This window comes from Gavia stellata, chromosome 2, assembly GCF_030936135.1.
Source record: "Gavia stellata isolate bGavSte3 chromosome 2, bGavSte3.hap2, whole genome shotgun sequence".
In the NCBI taxonomy this organism is placed as follows: Eukaryota; Metazoa; Chordata; class Aves; order Gaviiformes; family Gaviidae; genus Gavia; species Gavia stellata.
Window position 1 is genome coordinate 5,968,498 of NC_082595.1, and position 13,500 is coordinate 5,981,997.

The 13,500-nt window shown below is 38.6% G+C and overlaps 1 protein-coding gene across 22 annotated transcripts in view; it reads right to left on the reverse strand.

Annotated features, from left to right (window-relative positions):
* NRXN1 (neurexin 1) overlaps positions 1–13,500 on the reverse strand; it is a 740,438-nt gene that overhangs the window by 662,840 nt on the left and 64,098 nt on the right. For 4 of the 22 annotated variants that reach the window (XM_059835668.1, XM_059835678.1, XM_059835666.1 and 1 more), the window contains exon 3: positions 11,164–11,180. The exons of the other annotated variants lie outside the window; for them this stretch is intronic. In XM_059835668.1, coding sequence (XP_059691651.1) covers positions 11,164–11,180 — 17 coding nt within the window. The remainder of the gene's footprint in view (positions 1–11,163; positions 11,181–13,500) is intronic. 22 annotated transcript variants of the gene reach the window in all.

Consider the following 13,500-nt stretch of genomic DNA (forward strand, 5'->3'; position numbering starts at 1 on the left):
CTGAATTTTCCTTAATGACCTGTAAGAAGTAGACGATTTTAAACAGATTGAACAAGATAACTTAACTTTTAGAATACACTGTGAAGATGTCACCACAGGCAGCGTGGCTGATCCTGCACTCATTACTGAGGCACTCACTCTGGTCATTGGGTCAGATCTCTGAATCCAGTGTGGGAAAACTGTCACTTAAACTGGGTGGAATAACTCAGAATTGTAGGATCATGCCTCACAGCATTTGTCAGCATCAGAAACTTGCACGTCTTAAAAAATCAATCCATTCTCTGCCTAGTACAGCTAGCAAAGGCCACAGCAACCTCAGGCATGGGTTCTGTCCCCGGATTAGATCAAAGAGCATTTTGCCTAAGTAAAGGCTGCTGTCAACAAGCAGTAATTTGGCCTTTTACCCCCAGCCCAACATCCATACGAGGCACAGGAAAGAAGGTTTCCCCAAAGCCTGCAAAGCGAGAGGGGACTAGGAACTCAGCTAATGAAGTGGACAGAATTTAAAGTTAAGAAACAGGCTCAGTGTCCTAGTACTCATGGTAGTCTCCATAGCCCTCAGCTCCTCCACTAGGTAGGTGATTTTGAGGGAGTATGTCTCTGTTGCCCATTCGGATTTTGGCTGAGGAGAGGATAGGAGAGAGTACAAAGATATCTCAGGGGAGAGAGAAAATGGGAAAGGTAAAATAACAAAGGAAAAACGACACGGAAGTCAAGGAGATGGACTGTGCGGAACCAACAAAGAAACGGGGCAGGGTGACAACGCAGCAGTCTGACTGCTTGGGAGATCTCTTCCTGCAGTTTGTGCCGTCTCCACCAGCACTTGCTGGGGACCGAGCACTCAGAAGCAATTGCAAATTGAAGCCCAGTTCTGTCATTCCAGATCATTTCTCATGGAGTCTTCCTATAGGAAAATACCTTTTCATGTGACCATTAAGAAATGCGATCTAAACCAAGTTGAATATATTGTAAACCAGGAGTCAATAAAATGAGTTACACAGAACTGGGCTCAATGATATCTCTCAAGCATAGCAATTTTGTGCCAGAATGTGTCACTTTTCGTCATGAAAAGCCTTTGTAAGTTAATGCCACAAAACACTGAAAAGTCTCATCATAACTAGACAGTATTCCAAGAAATAGTTTGAAAAGTTTACCACTTTGAAAATAGTAACTACTATAAATGATCAATACTAAAGGTTTAAGTCTCTTAATTTTTAGTTGTAATACTCATAGGTCAGACTAGATAAAGTTATTTGGCTTAAGATATTATAAATCACCTTTTCCATGCACACACTCTAAATTTAGACTTCTAAAATCTCACTGCCTGAAATATTAGTTTGTTATGAAAGTGCAAAGGGTACATACTGTTTCATGCATTTAAGAAAGTAGGAGGCTGAAAAGAAAAAAAAAAATACAAAAAGCAGTATGCCAGTTGTGAGTAAATACCCGAAGATCAATAAATTGAATAAAGTTCACTGAGAAAATGAAAAACACCCAATTTCACAAGATAAAGATATTACGTTCCATATGCAGTGTAAATTACAGTGATATTTGGGCTATTAGAGAGAGCTACTTATGGCTGAACTTTTCTGGAAGAGCCTCCTTCCTTTAACTGCATATAGTAATTCCCTTTCTTTAAGTACAAACCCCCCCAAACCTAATGAAAAATAAATTAGTTATTTCAATTGTAGCATAACTTCGGGCTCTTTCATCTAGTCCTGGTTACCGCAGTGTTGGTATACTTCAACATCAATACTGCGATGACATCCTTTTTGGTAGCCATACTTAGCTTAACAAGATTACTTAAAACCAACACATGAACTTGCTAAAAGGCCAGTTCGATTGCTCATGATGTCAGAGTCAAAGGGAAAGTTCTGAAAATGACATCACAGGCAGCGTCAGATGGTTAAATTCGTCTGGTTACAGGGTTTAGCATATTTTGGTTTATATCATGGGCCCTGTTCTTAGCAGTGACTGGCATGTCTTTTTTGACGACTGTCACCAGAAAGATTTACACTAGCTGAGCAGCTTCCTCTAAATATCTGATTGATTAAACTTTTAAGTGATAGTAAATTAAACTGTCAAAACATTTTGATTTAAATAAAAATGAAAGTGTTGAATTCCTGCTCTGTGAATAGAACAGTGTATATAGCCAAACCCCTATACACTAATAAGTAGCAATGAAAATTCATTCCTCCACGTGTTTTTGTCATGGTAAGTTAAACCATCTTAAACAGTTTTGCAATCTAAGAAAAAAAACCAGTTCAGCTTCTTGATGGTACTTTACAAGGATTTTACATGAGATTAGTGTTGAGCACTATTAATTATTTAAGGTGGTTTTTTGTGATGGCTGATATATTTCCATGTCACTAACACTTTGCTTGACCTTCCTTACTCCCATTTTCTTGGCATGGCCTCTTCTTCTAAGCAGAGAGTGAGAAGCCAGAAGACCCAAATTCTAACTTTGCTTTTTATTCATTTTGCTTACTGCAGCAAAAAAACTTAAAAAAAACTTTAAGAAAAAAAGGGAAACTCTTTGAAAGCCATGTATACTATCAACGTCTTAATTTTGCAGTTTGGAGGGAACAAAATTTTCCTTATTTAAATCAGGACTAACTGTATTGATGTCATTACAGTTGCACTGGTGTAAAATTTATGTACCTGTAGGAGACTAGAGCCATTACACATTTTTGTCGTTGCTGATGATTTAGCCACCCATAGTCTGAATTTACCCACATTCACATTCATCGACCCTGAAGGACCTTATTGTCTACTGGTTAGCTCTGTCGGCATCAGTGGAACCAGAGGCTTTCAAGACCCAGCGTGCCATCTCCTAGCTGCTGTGGGCATTGGCACAGAACGGCTCTCAGCCTTTCCTGCACCAGCCGATCGTACCAATGATTTTCACCAATGCGCAGCCCAGGTACGAGACAAGGGGCTAAAAGGGACTGTCAATGCACCAGTGGAGGAGCAGAACAGCCTTACAGCCTCCACTAGCAACCAGATGACTGGCCAGATAAGTAACTTTCTCTTCAGCACTCTGACTTCCAGTAGGTGTAAAAAGTCCTCTGTTTTCATGTTGCACCGAGCTACTCACGTGAAGAACGAGACAGGTCTTCATCCACTGCAAATGCTTATTTCCTAGACCTTCCCCCACCCCTACCAACAACAATACAGAACTGCACTGCTAATTTCTGTGTTTACAACTTAATTCCTTTGGCCAAATTCTGCTCTCAGTGCTACTGGTGTAATCTGTTGACTGCACATATTGAGCCAAATATTCAGTTGATTTAAATCTGGCATGACACAGTTGAAATCAGTAGAACTATACAACTTACATAGGCTGTGAATCCGGCTTATTATCTTCAGATGAACTGTCTCAGGCTGTCCCTGCTGAGCTGAGAGCAGAATCTGCTCCATATTTTGTGTGGCAAAAGCCCAACCGATTCTAATTATTTTAGCATATTACTATGATTCAGTGATATAAAAATGGGAATAATGTTTTTACAGGATATTTTTATTATTTCCAGAATCATTTTAATATTTGCTGATGCTTCACGGAAACCTTGATTTTTTAAAAAATAGATGACTGTTTATATGTTTTGTGGCTATTTCTGCTATTACATTTTCTTCTGCTGCTAGAATATGTACACCTTAGCCACACACAGAGCACAATATTTGTCCTGACAATTATATAAGAACAGTATTTTCATGATAAAGAGATGAAACAGTACATTAGTATTTTGAAGTTACAGAAACAGCATTCTAGAAATAACATAATACAAAATAGCATATTAGAAGTGGCATTTTTATAGGGGTTTTTTTCCTCATCAAAATTATACCTCAAAATCACATTTGGCAGCAATGAAGGGTATAGTATATCACAGACATAGTTTATGAAATTTCATAAGATGTTCAGTAGTACAAGTAGTGGGGAAGTAGCCTGAAATAAAGCTTATTTTTATGCAGGTGTCTTGCAATAAAAAATTTAAGAGATGATATTTTAAGTTTGTTTCCCCAAAGAATAATGCTTAGGTATACTTCTCTATAAATTTATCTACTTAAAAATACTGTACTGGAAAATGTCATTTCAAGAAGCAGCTTCTTCTATGGGACTGCACCCGGCATCTCTTGGATAGCGTAACTTAGCCTGTCCCATCAGTTTCTCAAATTGTTAGAGAAATTGTTTTATTTAACATGTGGTTCGAAAGAAAATACTTGGAAAGGATATGAAAACATGAAGTATGTTATAAAGCATGTTATAAAGCATGAACAGTCATAGTCTCAATAGTGATGAAGTAAAGCCATATATTGAAAATCGGTGGCTATTTGCATTGGTCTTCTCAAGTGCTGTGTTGTATCTGACAAATTCCATTAGGATTATTTGCATTTTTTTGAAATGCACTTTTGAAAACCACTGTAAATATTGATTGTAATTATTGCCTGTAATTATGAATAATTAGAAATGTATTATAAAGATACCTAGTACAGAACTCTGATTCTCTTGCAGCCTTTTTCTTGAATATTGACTAGGGAAGCAGCATTTCCTACAGCTGGGCCTCATGGAACAAAATTTGGGATTCATCTGCAAAATCTGCAAATCCACCAGAATCTAGGGAAGAGGGCCAAGGAGTTCCTACATTTCCATATGGCCCCATTAGGTCTGAAGTCAGTGTACAGCCTCTCCCAGACTCCACACAGCTTTGGGGACATCCATTCAGAGGACTTTCCAGTGCAGTGGGTAGAAATATAACGTAACAGGGACTCTCTTGATTTTTTTGGTGGAAGGGAGAAATTTCAGAGTAACAGGAGTTTGGTTCTGGTTTAGCTCCATTTTCTATCTACGTCTCTGTGAATATCCCTTCTTTTCTGGAATGCCCTGTATGAGACTCAGGAGAAAGGTGTCATACCATCAGGAGCACAGATGACCTGTCTTGACCAAAAATGAGGACGAGGCTTTCTGTCAAATGAGAATCATTAGGGCAAAATTAGATGTTTCTGCCAGTTTTGTACAAGACAAAGGCATCAGCCCAAATTCAGTACACCTCTGTAAATTCTAGTAACATCCATGAATTTACTCTAGGTGAGGCCACCTTTTCTAGACAGTGCTATGTATGCCAAGTCTATAGGGAATGAAATAATGACAAGATCATTTTAGTTAAGCGACTGTAGATAAGCTCCTAGTGTGAAGCAGCAACTAAGGGGGGCAGTGCAAGTCTTGAATGCACAGGCAAAGAAATAATGAACAGAAATAGGAAACGGCATTACTTTTTGTGGCAAAACTAAAACCATTACTGTGTTTAGGTCCAGTGCTCATATATTTAAAAGGAAGTAAAAAATGAAAGGGGTTTCAGAAAAAAAACCCCTTTTCCCACAGTCACTCATGGCATTAAAAACCTAAGAAAACTCAGCAACCATGTCTTACAATGAAAGCCCTAAGATGCTCAATCTATTGAATATACGAAAGACGAGATTAAGAGGTGTCTTGAACCCAGTCTGTAGCTATCAATGTCGGGAGAAAGATTCTTGATACCTGGAAGTCCTTTCAACCAGACAAATGCTGGGGTCGAGAGTCAGAAAAGTTCAAACTGAAAATAAGATGAAAATTTTCAATACAGATAAAATAAGCATTGGGAATACTGGGAAATTCTTCCCTGAAGTCTTAAGACAGAGCCTTTGCCTAACAGAAACTGTATATCAATCATTGCTTTTGGGCTGCATTGTAGGAATCACTGGAAGAAATTCCGCCTTTTGCCATTTAGGAGGTCAGGTTAATATTTTCATAGCAGTACCTTCTGGCCATAACTTGTATAAATCTATGAATTTTCTCTAGTCAAATGAGAACAGAAACCAAGCATAAACAGCAGCAAATACTTTGACACCCTGTTAAACACAAAAATGTTCAAATAAATTGTTTTCTCAGAACCAATCTCTGCATCATTTGCACAAAGAGCTCACTGAGAAATGTTTCCCATGAAGAATTCAAATATAATGGGTGAAAAAAAATCATTCAGACAAATCATTGCTATTGTTCCCAATCGGAAAATACCCCCACCCCCAATTTACTGCTACACCCTGTAATATTTTCTAAAACCCTCTCCAGTTGTCTACAGATGGCAAACAGAATCCAAATCAAGACATGATTAAATTAATACTCTTTCTGAGGCAACAGTTCTTGTACTGTTTGATTCCTATGCAGCTTTATCACTTTTCCATTGTTCATCATCACAAGTGTCTCAAACGTGATATGTTCAACATTGCTTTAGTTTAATGCTATTAATCTAGGATTATTTTATTGTTACACATTTTCAGATACTGCACATCTGAATAGACTTGTGCTTTTTTGGAGCCACAGTAGTTAACAAATAAGCACATCTTTGATACTTATATCTCCTTTTTCTCAACTACTTCCTAGAACTGACATTTTTGGAAAGTTACTTGTCCTCTTCTTTTAGTAATTTTTACCATACTTCTAAATAAACTTTGACTGGCTCAGGGGAGAGATCATGATGTAGATATAAAAATGACTGCTTTTTAATTATATTACAATCCCAAGAAATTTGACTTTGGCCTTATTTTGCCACCTCATTAAATCAATTCTTTTTCTCCAAAATGTGTCTGGCTAGTTTCAGATATACTAAACTTCAGACCTGCTTGCAATATGTCAATGCTTTAAATTGCATCGGTCACTGGGACAAGTGTTCTTGCATCTGTGTCACGGCTGCAGTAACCAAAACCAGGAATCAAAGGTGGAATCAAAGGTTTTTTAATAATTGAATTTAGTAGTAGTAATAATAGAGATAACGAAAGGAGAAATAGGTCATTTGCATAAGTGAAGGTGAGTCAGAGAACCATGCTCCCTCCCCAGTGTTTCAATTTCCATATATAAGCAGAAAATGAAACACAATGTAAGTCTAAGTATTTCATTCAGTAACCAGAAATTCTTTAAGAACTGCTGCTCTTTTTCCATTTAGCCTCTGGGACTATTTCTCTGGATTGGAAACATTAAATTTCCATTGAAAATCTCTGGGATTTGCGCACTTTACTTTACTTTGATTTGTGCTTTTAGACCTCTTCCTTGTCATCACTAGAGGTCTTATTGCCTACCACGGAGAAAGGATAGACTAACTAGAAGTAAGGACTCACTGTATATGGTACGCTTTACACGGCCTGTACATCTTACCATAACTCCTCTTTTCTTCCTAGCACTACTATTATTCCTTTGGATTTTCTCCAATTTAGTCCTGCTGGGTACATGGCATGAAAGTATATTTTCAGGATCTTCCTATCAAAACCTTTCATACAGAATTAACTATTCTGGCTGGCAGAGAGTAATGGCAAGAACAGATTATGTTCTATAAAAGTGATGCAGGGTGACACAGCTATTTCTATTTTAAGAATATCTGTTTTAAAATTAATTTGAAAAAGTCATAAAATAGCTTATTTCAACAACTGCTTTAAGAAACAGTTGTGAAATGGGAAATAAAGGTTTTTCATACTTATTCGTGCTTGTTTTGGTGTAGGTGAGAGTAGAAACCAGCCCAGTAAATCTGTTTCCTTGTTGTGCTGTGCTTTGTGTACTCAATTATATCTATACAAGAGGCTGCAAAATCAGGCCCCAGTTACTATCAGAAGAAATCAAATCCCTGTCCAATCATCCTTTCAGCAAAACTGGTCTGAGAGACCCATTAATACAACAGGATTAGCTGAGCTGACAGTGAGTAAAAATGCTGTGCGGTGATTGAACGGCAGAAGTAATTTTCCAACTGGATGGCAGCTTTACAGAGGTGATGATCCAGTGGATAACATGAGCAGGAGAGTCAAAGGAGGAGAGGTCATGTTTTTTGTCCATGAGAAGGATATTGTTTTTAGACAATGCTTCCTAAAAGTTTTCTACTGGTTTTGTATTGTATGGTGAACTGGCAGCTATCTACACTTTCACAATCTCTACTGTGTAAATAGAATATTTCTCCTTTATAATACTTACTAAAGGGTGATGACAAATGACTGCACATTCTGCCCATCTGAGATATTCACTCAGGCCCTGACTCTATAGCTGGATATTTGTGCCTTCCCAGACTAGTACAACACCAAAACTAACAGGACCGTATGCAAAGCTAGCCACACTTTTGTATTCACATGCTGTCTTTATACAAAAGTGAGGAATGTTTGTGTGCTATCGGTGACGGCATGATTTTAACACAGGTGGCTGAAGACAATTTGGTATGAAGTGTTCTTTAGAGTTAGCAGCTAAAAATGTAGAAGATGCACTGTACTCAATTAAAAATAGAGTTACAATATTCAAAATCACTTTGTTGTATAGTTCTTTAGCTAGTCACCATAACATTTTCTTCGCTGCTACTGACATTCATTTTGTGGATGTGAACTGAGCTGAACTTGCCTTTGGAAGCCTTTAGAATGGTACGGGACAAAGTTTCTGCTCGTTGAAACAGGAAATTGAAGTGAGTGGAGCTGTACTCTGGAAGTCAGCATGCTGTAACTGAGTGTTCAATTTGACATCAAATTAAAATTTAATCACAGCTATCTGTGACTGTGAGTGAACAAAATAGATATCTTTACTTCATTTTCTCCTTTACTAGTCTACAATCATTTCAATGCTAATGCTGAATGTTATTCTGATTAATTACTAGTTATAGATAACGACAATGAAACTAATTACAAGAAATTTTACAATTAAAAAAAATCAACATTTCTTCACTTAAAATCTGGTCATCCTTAGCTAAAGTAAGAATTTATGTATTTTTTATTTCCTCCATAGATTTCACTGGAACTGAGCAACAATATGGTTTTTTTGTAGCCACGTGAATGCCTGGATTGAGCTCCCATGGGTACAGAGTACTTGCATACATTGCAATCAGGAAACAGATGCTTTAGAACAATTCTTGATTTTCATTAATCACTCTGATATGAATTTGTTAAACAGTTATTTTCTTGGCATAAGAATATATATTGTAACTTTTATAAGGCTACTAAGTGATGTAAAAAACTTGCAGGCATTAGTTTAGAATAGGTGAAAAAGGTGGCTCCTGACAAGGAGATACTGTACCTGACATGCTTTTGCAAAACCCTGGTTGTATGTATATTATGGCTAGCTACACTAATTTTTCATCAATGACAGTTCCTATCTCAGAACTGCACAATTAAAATTTCTAGTGGTAGTAGATTTTTCAAGACAGTCACATTCTGGGGACATCTATAAAATGAATCCAAACCAAGTCAGAGCTAGTTCTTCTCTTCCTAACAGTTTCGTCAGTCTCACAGAATCACAGAACAGTTGGGGTAGAAAAGACCTCTGGAGGTCATTTGGTCCAACCTCTCTGCTCAAGCAGGGCCACCTAGAGCTGATTGCCCAGGACTATGTCCAGATGGCTACTGAATCTCTCCAACGTTGGAGATTCCACAACCTCTCAGGGCAAGCTGTGCCAGTGCTCGGTCACCCTTACAGTAAAAAAATGTTTCCTGATGTTCAGACAGCACCTCCTGTGTTTCAGTTTGTGCCCATTGCCTCTGGTCCTGTGACTGGGCACCACTGAAAAGAGCCTGGCTCCATCCTCTATGAACCCTCCCTTCAAGTATTTGTATATATTAACATGATCTGCCCTGAGCCTTCTCTTTTCCAGGCTAAATAGTCCCAGCTCTCTCAGCTGGGACTCTCATAGAAGAGATGCTCCAGTCCTTTCATCACCTTTGTGGCCCTTGCTTGGACTCTCTCCAGTATGTCCATGTTTCTCTTGCACTGAGGAGCCCAGAACTGGACACAGTACTCCAGGTGTGGCCTCACCAGTGCTGAGTAGAGGGGAAGTATCACCTCCCTTGACCTGCTGGCAATGCTTTGCCTAATGCAGCCCAGGATACCATTGGACTTCTTTGCCTCAAGGGTATATTGTTGGCTTATGGTCAACTTGGTGTCCCCCAGGACCCTTAGGTCCTTTTCTGCAAAACTGCTTTCCAGCTGGGTGTCCCCCAGCATATGGGGTTGTTCCTCCCCAGGTGCAGGACTTTACACTTCTCCTTGTTGAACTTCATGAGATTCCTGTCATCCCATTTCTCCAGCCTGACAAAGTTCCTCTGGATGGCAGCACGACCTTCTGGTTTATCATCCACTCCTCCCAGTTTGAGGGTTCTTCTCCTTACTGAGGGTACACTCTGCCCCATCATCCAGATCATTAATGAGGACGTTAAACAGGATCAGACCCAGTATTGATCCCTGGGGTACATAGCTAGTCACTGGCCTCAAAGTAGACTTTGTGCCACTGACCATCACCCTCTGGGCCTGGCCATTCAGATAGTTTTCAAGCCACGTCACTGTCTGCTCACCCAGCCTGTACATCAGTAGCTTCTCTATGAGGATCTTACGGGAGACAGTGTCAAAGGCCTTACTGAAGTCCAGGTAGACAACATTCAGTGCTCTGCTCTCACCTACCAGGTCAGGCAATTCATCATAAAAGTTTATGAATTTGGTTACGCATGACTTACCCTTGGTGAAGCCATGCTGGCTACTCCTGACGATTTTCTCATCCTTAATGTGCCTGGAAATGGTTTCCAGGATTAGTTGCTTCATCGTGTTCCCAGGGATCACGGTGAGTCTGATTGGCCAGTAGTTCCCTGGTCCTCCTTCTTGCCCTTCCTGAAGATGGGGGTGACATTTGTATTCTTTGAGTCTTTGGGTACTTTTCCCAGCAGCCATGATTGATCAAAAATTATCGAGAGTGGCCTCGCAATGACATCTGACAGCTCCCTCAGCATTTGTGGGTGCATCCCATCAGGCCGCACCTCTTCCACGTCCTGTGTCACCAGGTCTCCCGTCTTGTTGACAGCGGGTCCACGTTTTCCCTGGTCTGTGTTTTTTCAGTAATGTACTTACAGTAGCCCTTCTTGTTGTCTTTGACATCCCTGGACAGATTAAATTCCATTTGGGCTTTGGCTTTCCTAACTTCATTCCTGGATACTCAGACAACATTTCTATATTCCTCTCAGGCTACCTGTCCTTGCTTCCACCTTTTGTACGCTTCCGTTTTGTGTTTGGGTTTGGCTAGTAGCTCTTTGTTCATCCACACAGGCCTCCTGGTATTTTTACCTGACTTTGTATTTGTTGGGATGGAACTCTCTTGTGCTTGGAGGAGGTGATCCATAAATATTAACCAGTTTTCTTGGACCCTCTTCTCTCCAGAGCCTTATCCCATGGGACTCTTCTGAGCAGATCTTTGAAGAGGCCAAAGTCAGCTCTCCTGAAGGCAAGTGTTGTGAGCTTGCTTCTCACCCTCCTTCGTGCCCTTAGGATCCTGAACTCCACCATGGTCATTGCAGCCAAGGCTGCCTTAATCTTCACATCCCCAATGAGCCCCTCCTTGTTGGTGTATGATGTCCAGCAGAGTACCTCTCCTCATTGTCTCTGCTATCATTTGGAGGAGGAAGTTATCGACAATGCATTCCAGGAGTCTCCTGGATTGCTTATATTCTGCTATGTTGTCCCTCCAGCAGACGTCAGCGTGGTTAAAGTTCCCCATGAGGACCAGGGCCTGCGATTGTGAAGCTCCTCCTATCTGTCTGTAGAAGGCCTCATCTACTTGTTCTTCCTGGTCAGGTGGACTAGAGCAGACACCCACTATAATGTCACCTTTGACAGTTCTTTAAGTCTTCCTTATTACCTTTGTTCCTTTCTGAAAAAAAATTACTGGGATATATATTCTGATGCTAATCTTTACTCATTTTGCATTTTTTTCTAAACCTACATTACCTTCAGTATAGGCTATGTGGAGATTATTTTTTCTATAGTTATGCTGCGACGTAATTAATCTATCATAATACATCAGCATGGTAGCATGTTGCCGACGAAAAAGTGGTAAAGCATCTTTTATATTGTCAGCTCTTCTACAACTGGCAAATGGGTTAGAATGACAACGATGTTGGCATTGAGAAAAATCGACATAGGATTCTTTAGTGAAGAACTATTTCTGGGCTAAAACTTTATCAGAACCAATTATAATAATTCCTCAAGAAAAGTTGTCTCTGTGGTGTATTGCCCTACAGTACATATTATGGGGACAGTAGGGAATATTGTAATGACCTTTCATGGGACTGAGTCAAACAGAAGTTTAGAAGGAAATTAATGAGAACATCTAAATGTAGAGCTATAGAAGAAAATATCTGAGGAGACATAAGTATTATTGGTTGAGTAATATGAAAAGATATATCCATTAAAATGTGTTCTGAATGTATTTCTCAGATAACATTCTTTTGAGGTTATATCTTAAGCATGATAGAAAATGGTATTTCTTGTATTATTAAAACAAAATTTTAATAATAAGTGGACTAAGCAAACTGTCCTACAGGGGAAATCCTTCTCTGTAAGGTAAATCCAAGTGAATAACAGAAATCTTGTTTGATTGTTGGCCCATTATTAAAATGAGCACATAAATCACCTGCTTCCTAGTTTTTATTCATGAAGAGGAGGAATAATTCTGAGGTTCCCAAAGTGGAAAAACTCCTACATCTAAATCATAATTAAAATTTCTCCCTGGCAGAGTATTTACGCCATTAGGCAATTCACAGAATTATAATAATGAAAGCAACAATCGTGTATCATACAACCTATGTACTTAACCCAGTTAACAAAACTCCCAAACAAACCACAAACATTTCTTGCATACTTTCTTTTCAATCAATCACATTTTCATAAAAAGAAATAACCTGAACAACTAACCATCTACTAAGAGAGAAACTTGTATTTGTACGAGGTGGAATTTTTATGAGTATATACTGAATACATATACTACACAATCATTCATGTAATAATAATACCTTATGCAATGTAAAGTGAGTATAAATGCAATGAATACAGCCAACATAGCGAACAATAAATGATATGCTATGTTCCAACTATTAATATATACAGAAACCAAACCAAAAGCAATCTTTACACATAGGAAAAAGAATTTTACTTTACTAACACAAAACTCCTCCAAAATGTCATATCATGCCCAGGGACAGGAATAGATAACACTGAACTTCAGGAAAAGTCTCCTTACAATTCAACAAAACAAAGACTAATGCATATGAAGATGCTTATGAACTTGAAAAAGCAATATTGATTAGGATTAATAGGAGTTTGAATTTGTTGCATGTTCTTTTGTTGAAAGGAAATATTTCAAGGAACTGCTGTTCTGTAATTATAGATTGTTTCAAAATAAAATCATAACAACTGTACAAAATCCACTAACAACATAACTCAAATAATTTTCATTTGCAAAGCCTCTTTATAGAGCAAGTTAAAAAATGCTTGATCCATTTTTTCATTCTGCTTTTTACAGCTTAGAGCAAATGCCTTCTTGCTTTAAGAAATGTATACTTATTCCAAAAGCGTCTGTTATGAAGAACGTCTAATGCTCGTAAATCATTTGCTTCTTACAAAAAGAAAAAAATTCAAAGCACATTTCCCCAAACATGCTTTTAATGCATGTAGAACAGCCACCTCATTTT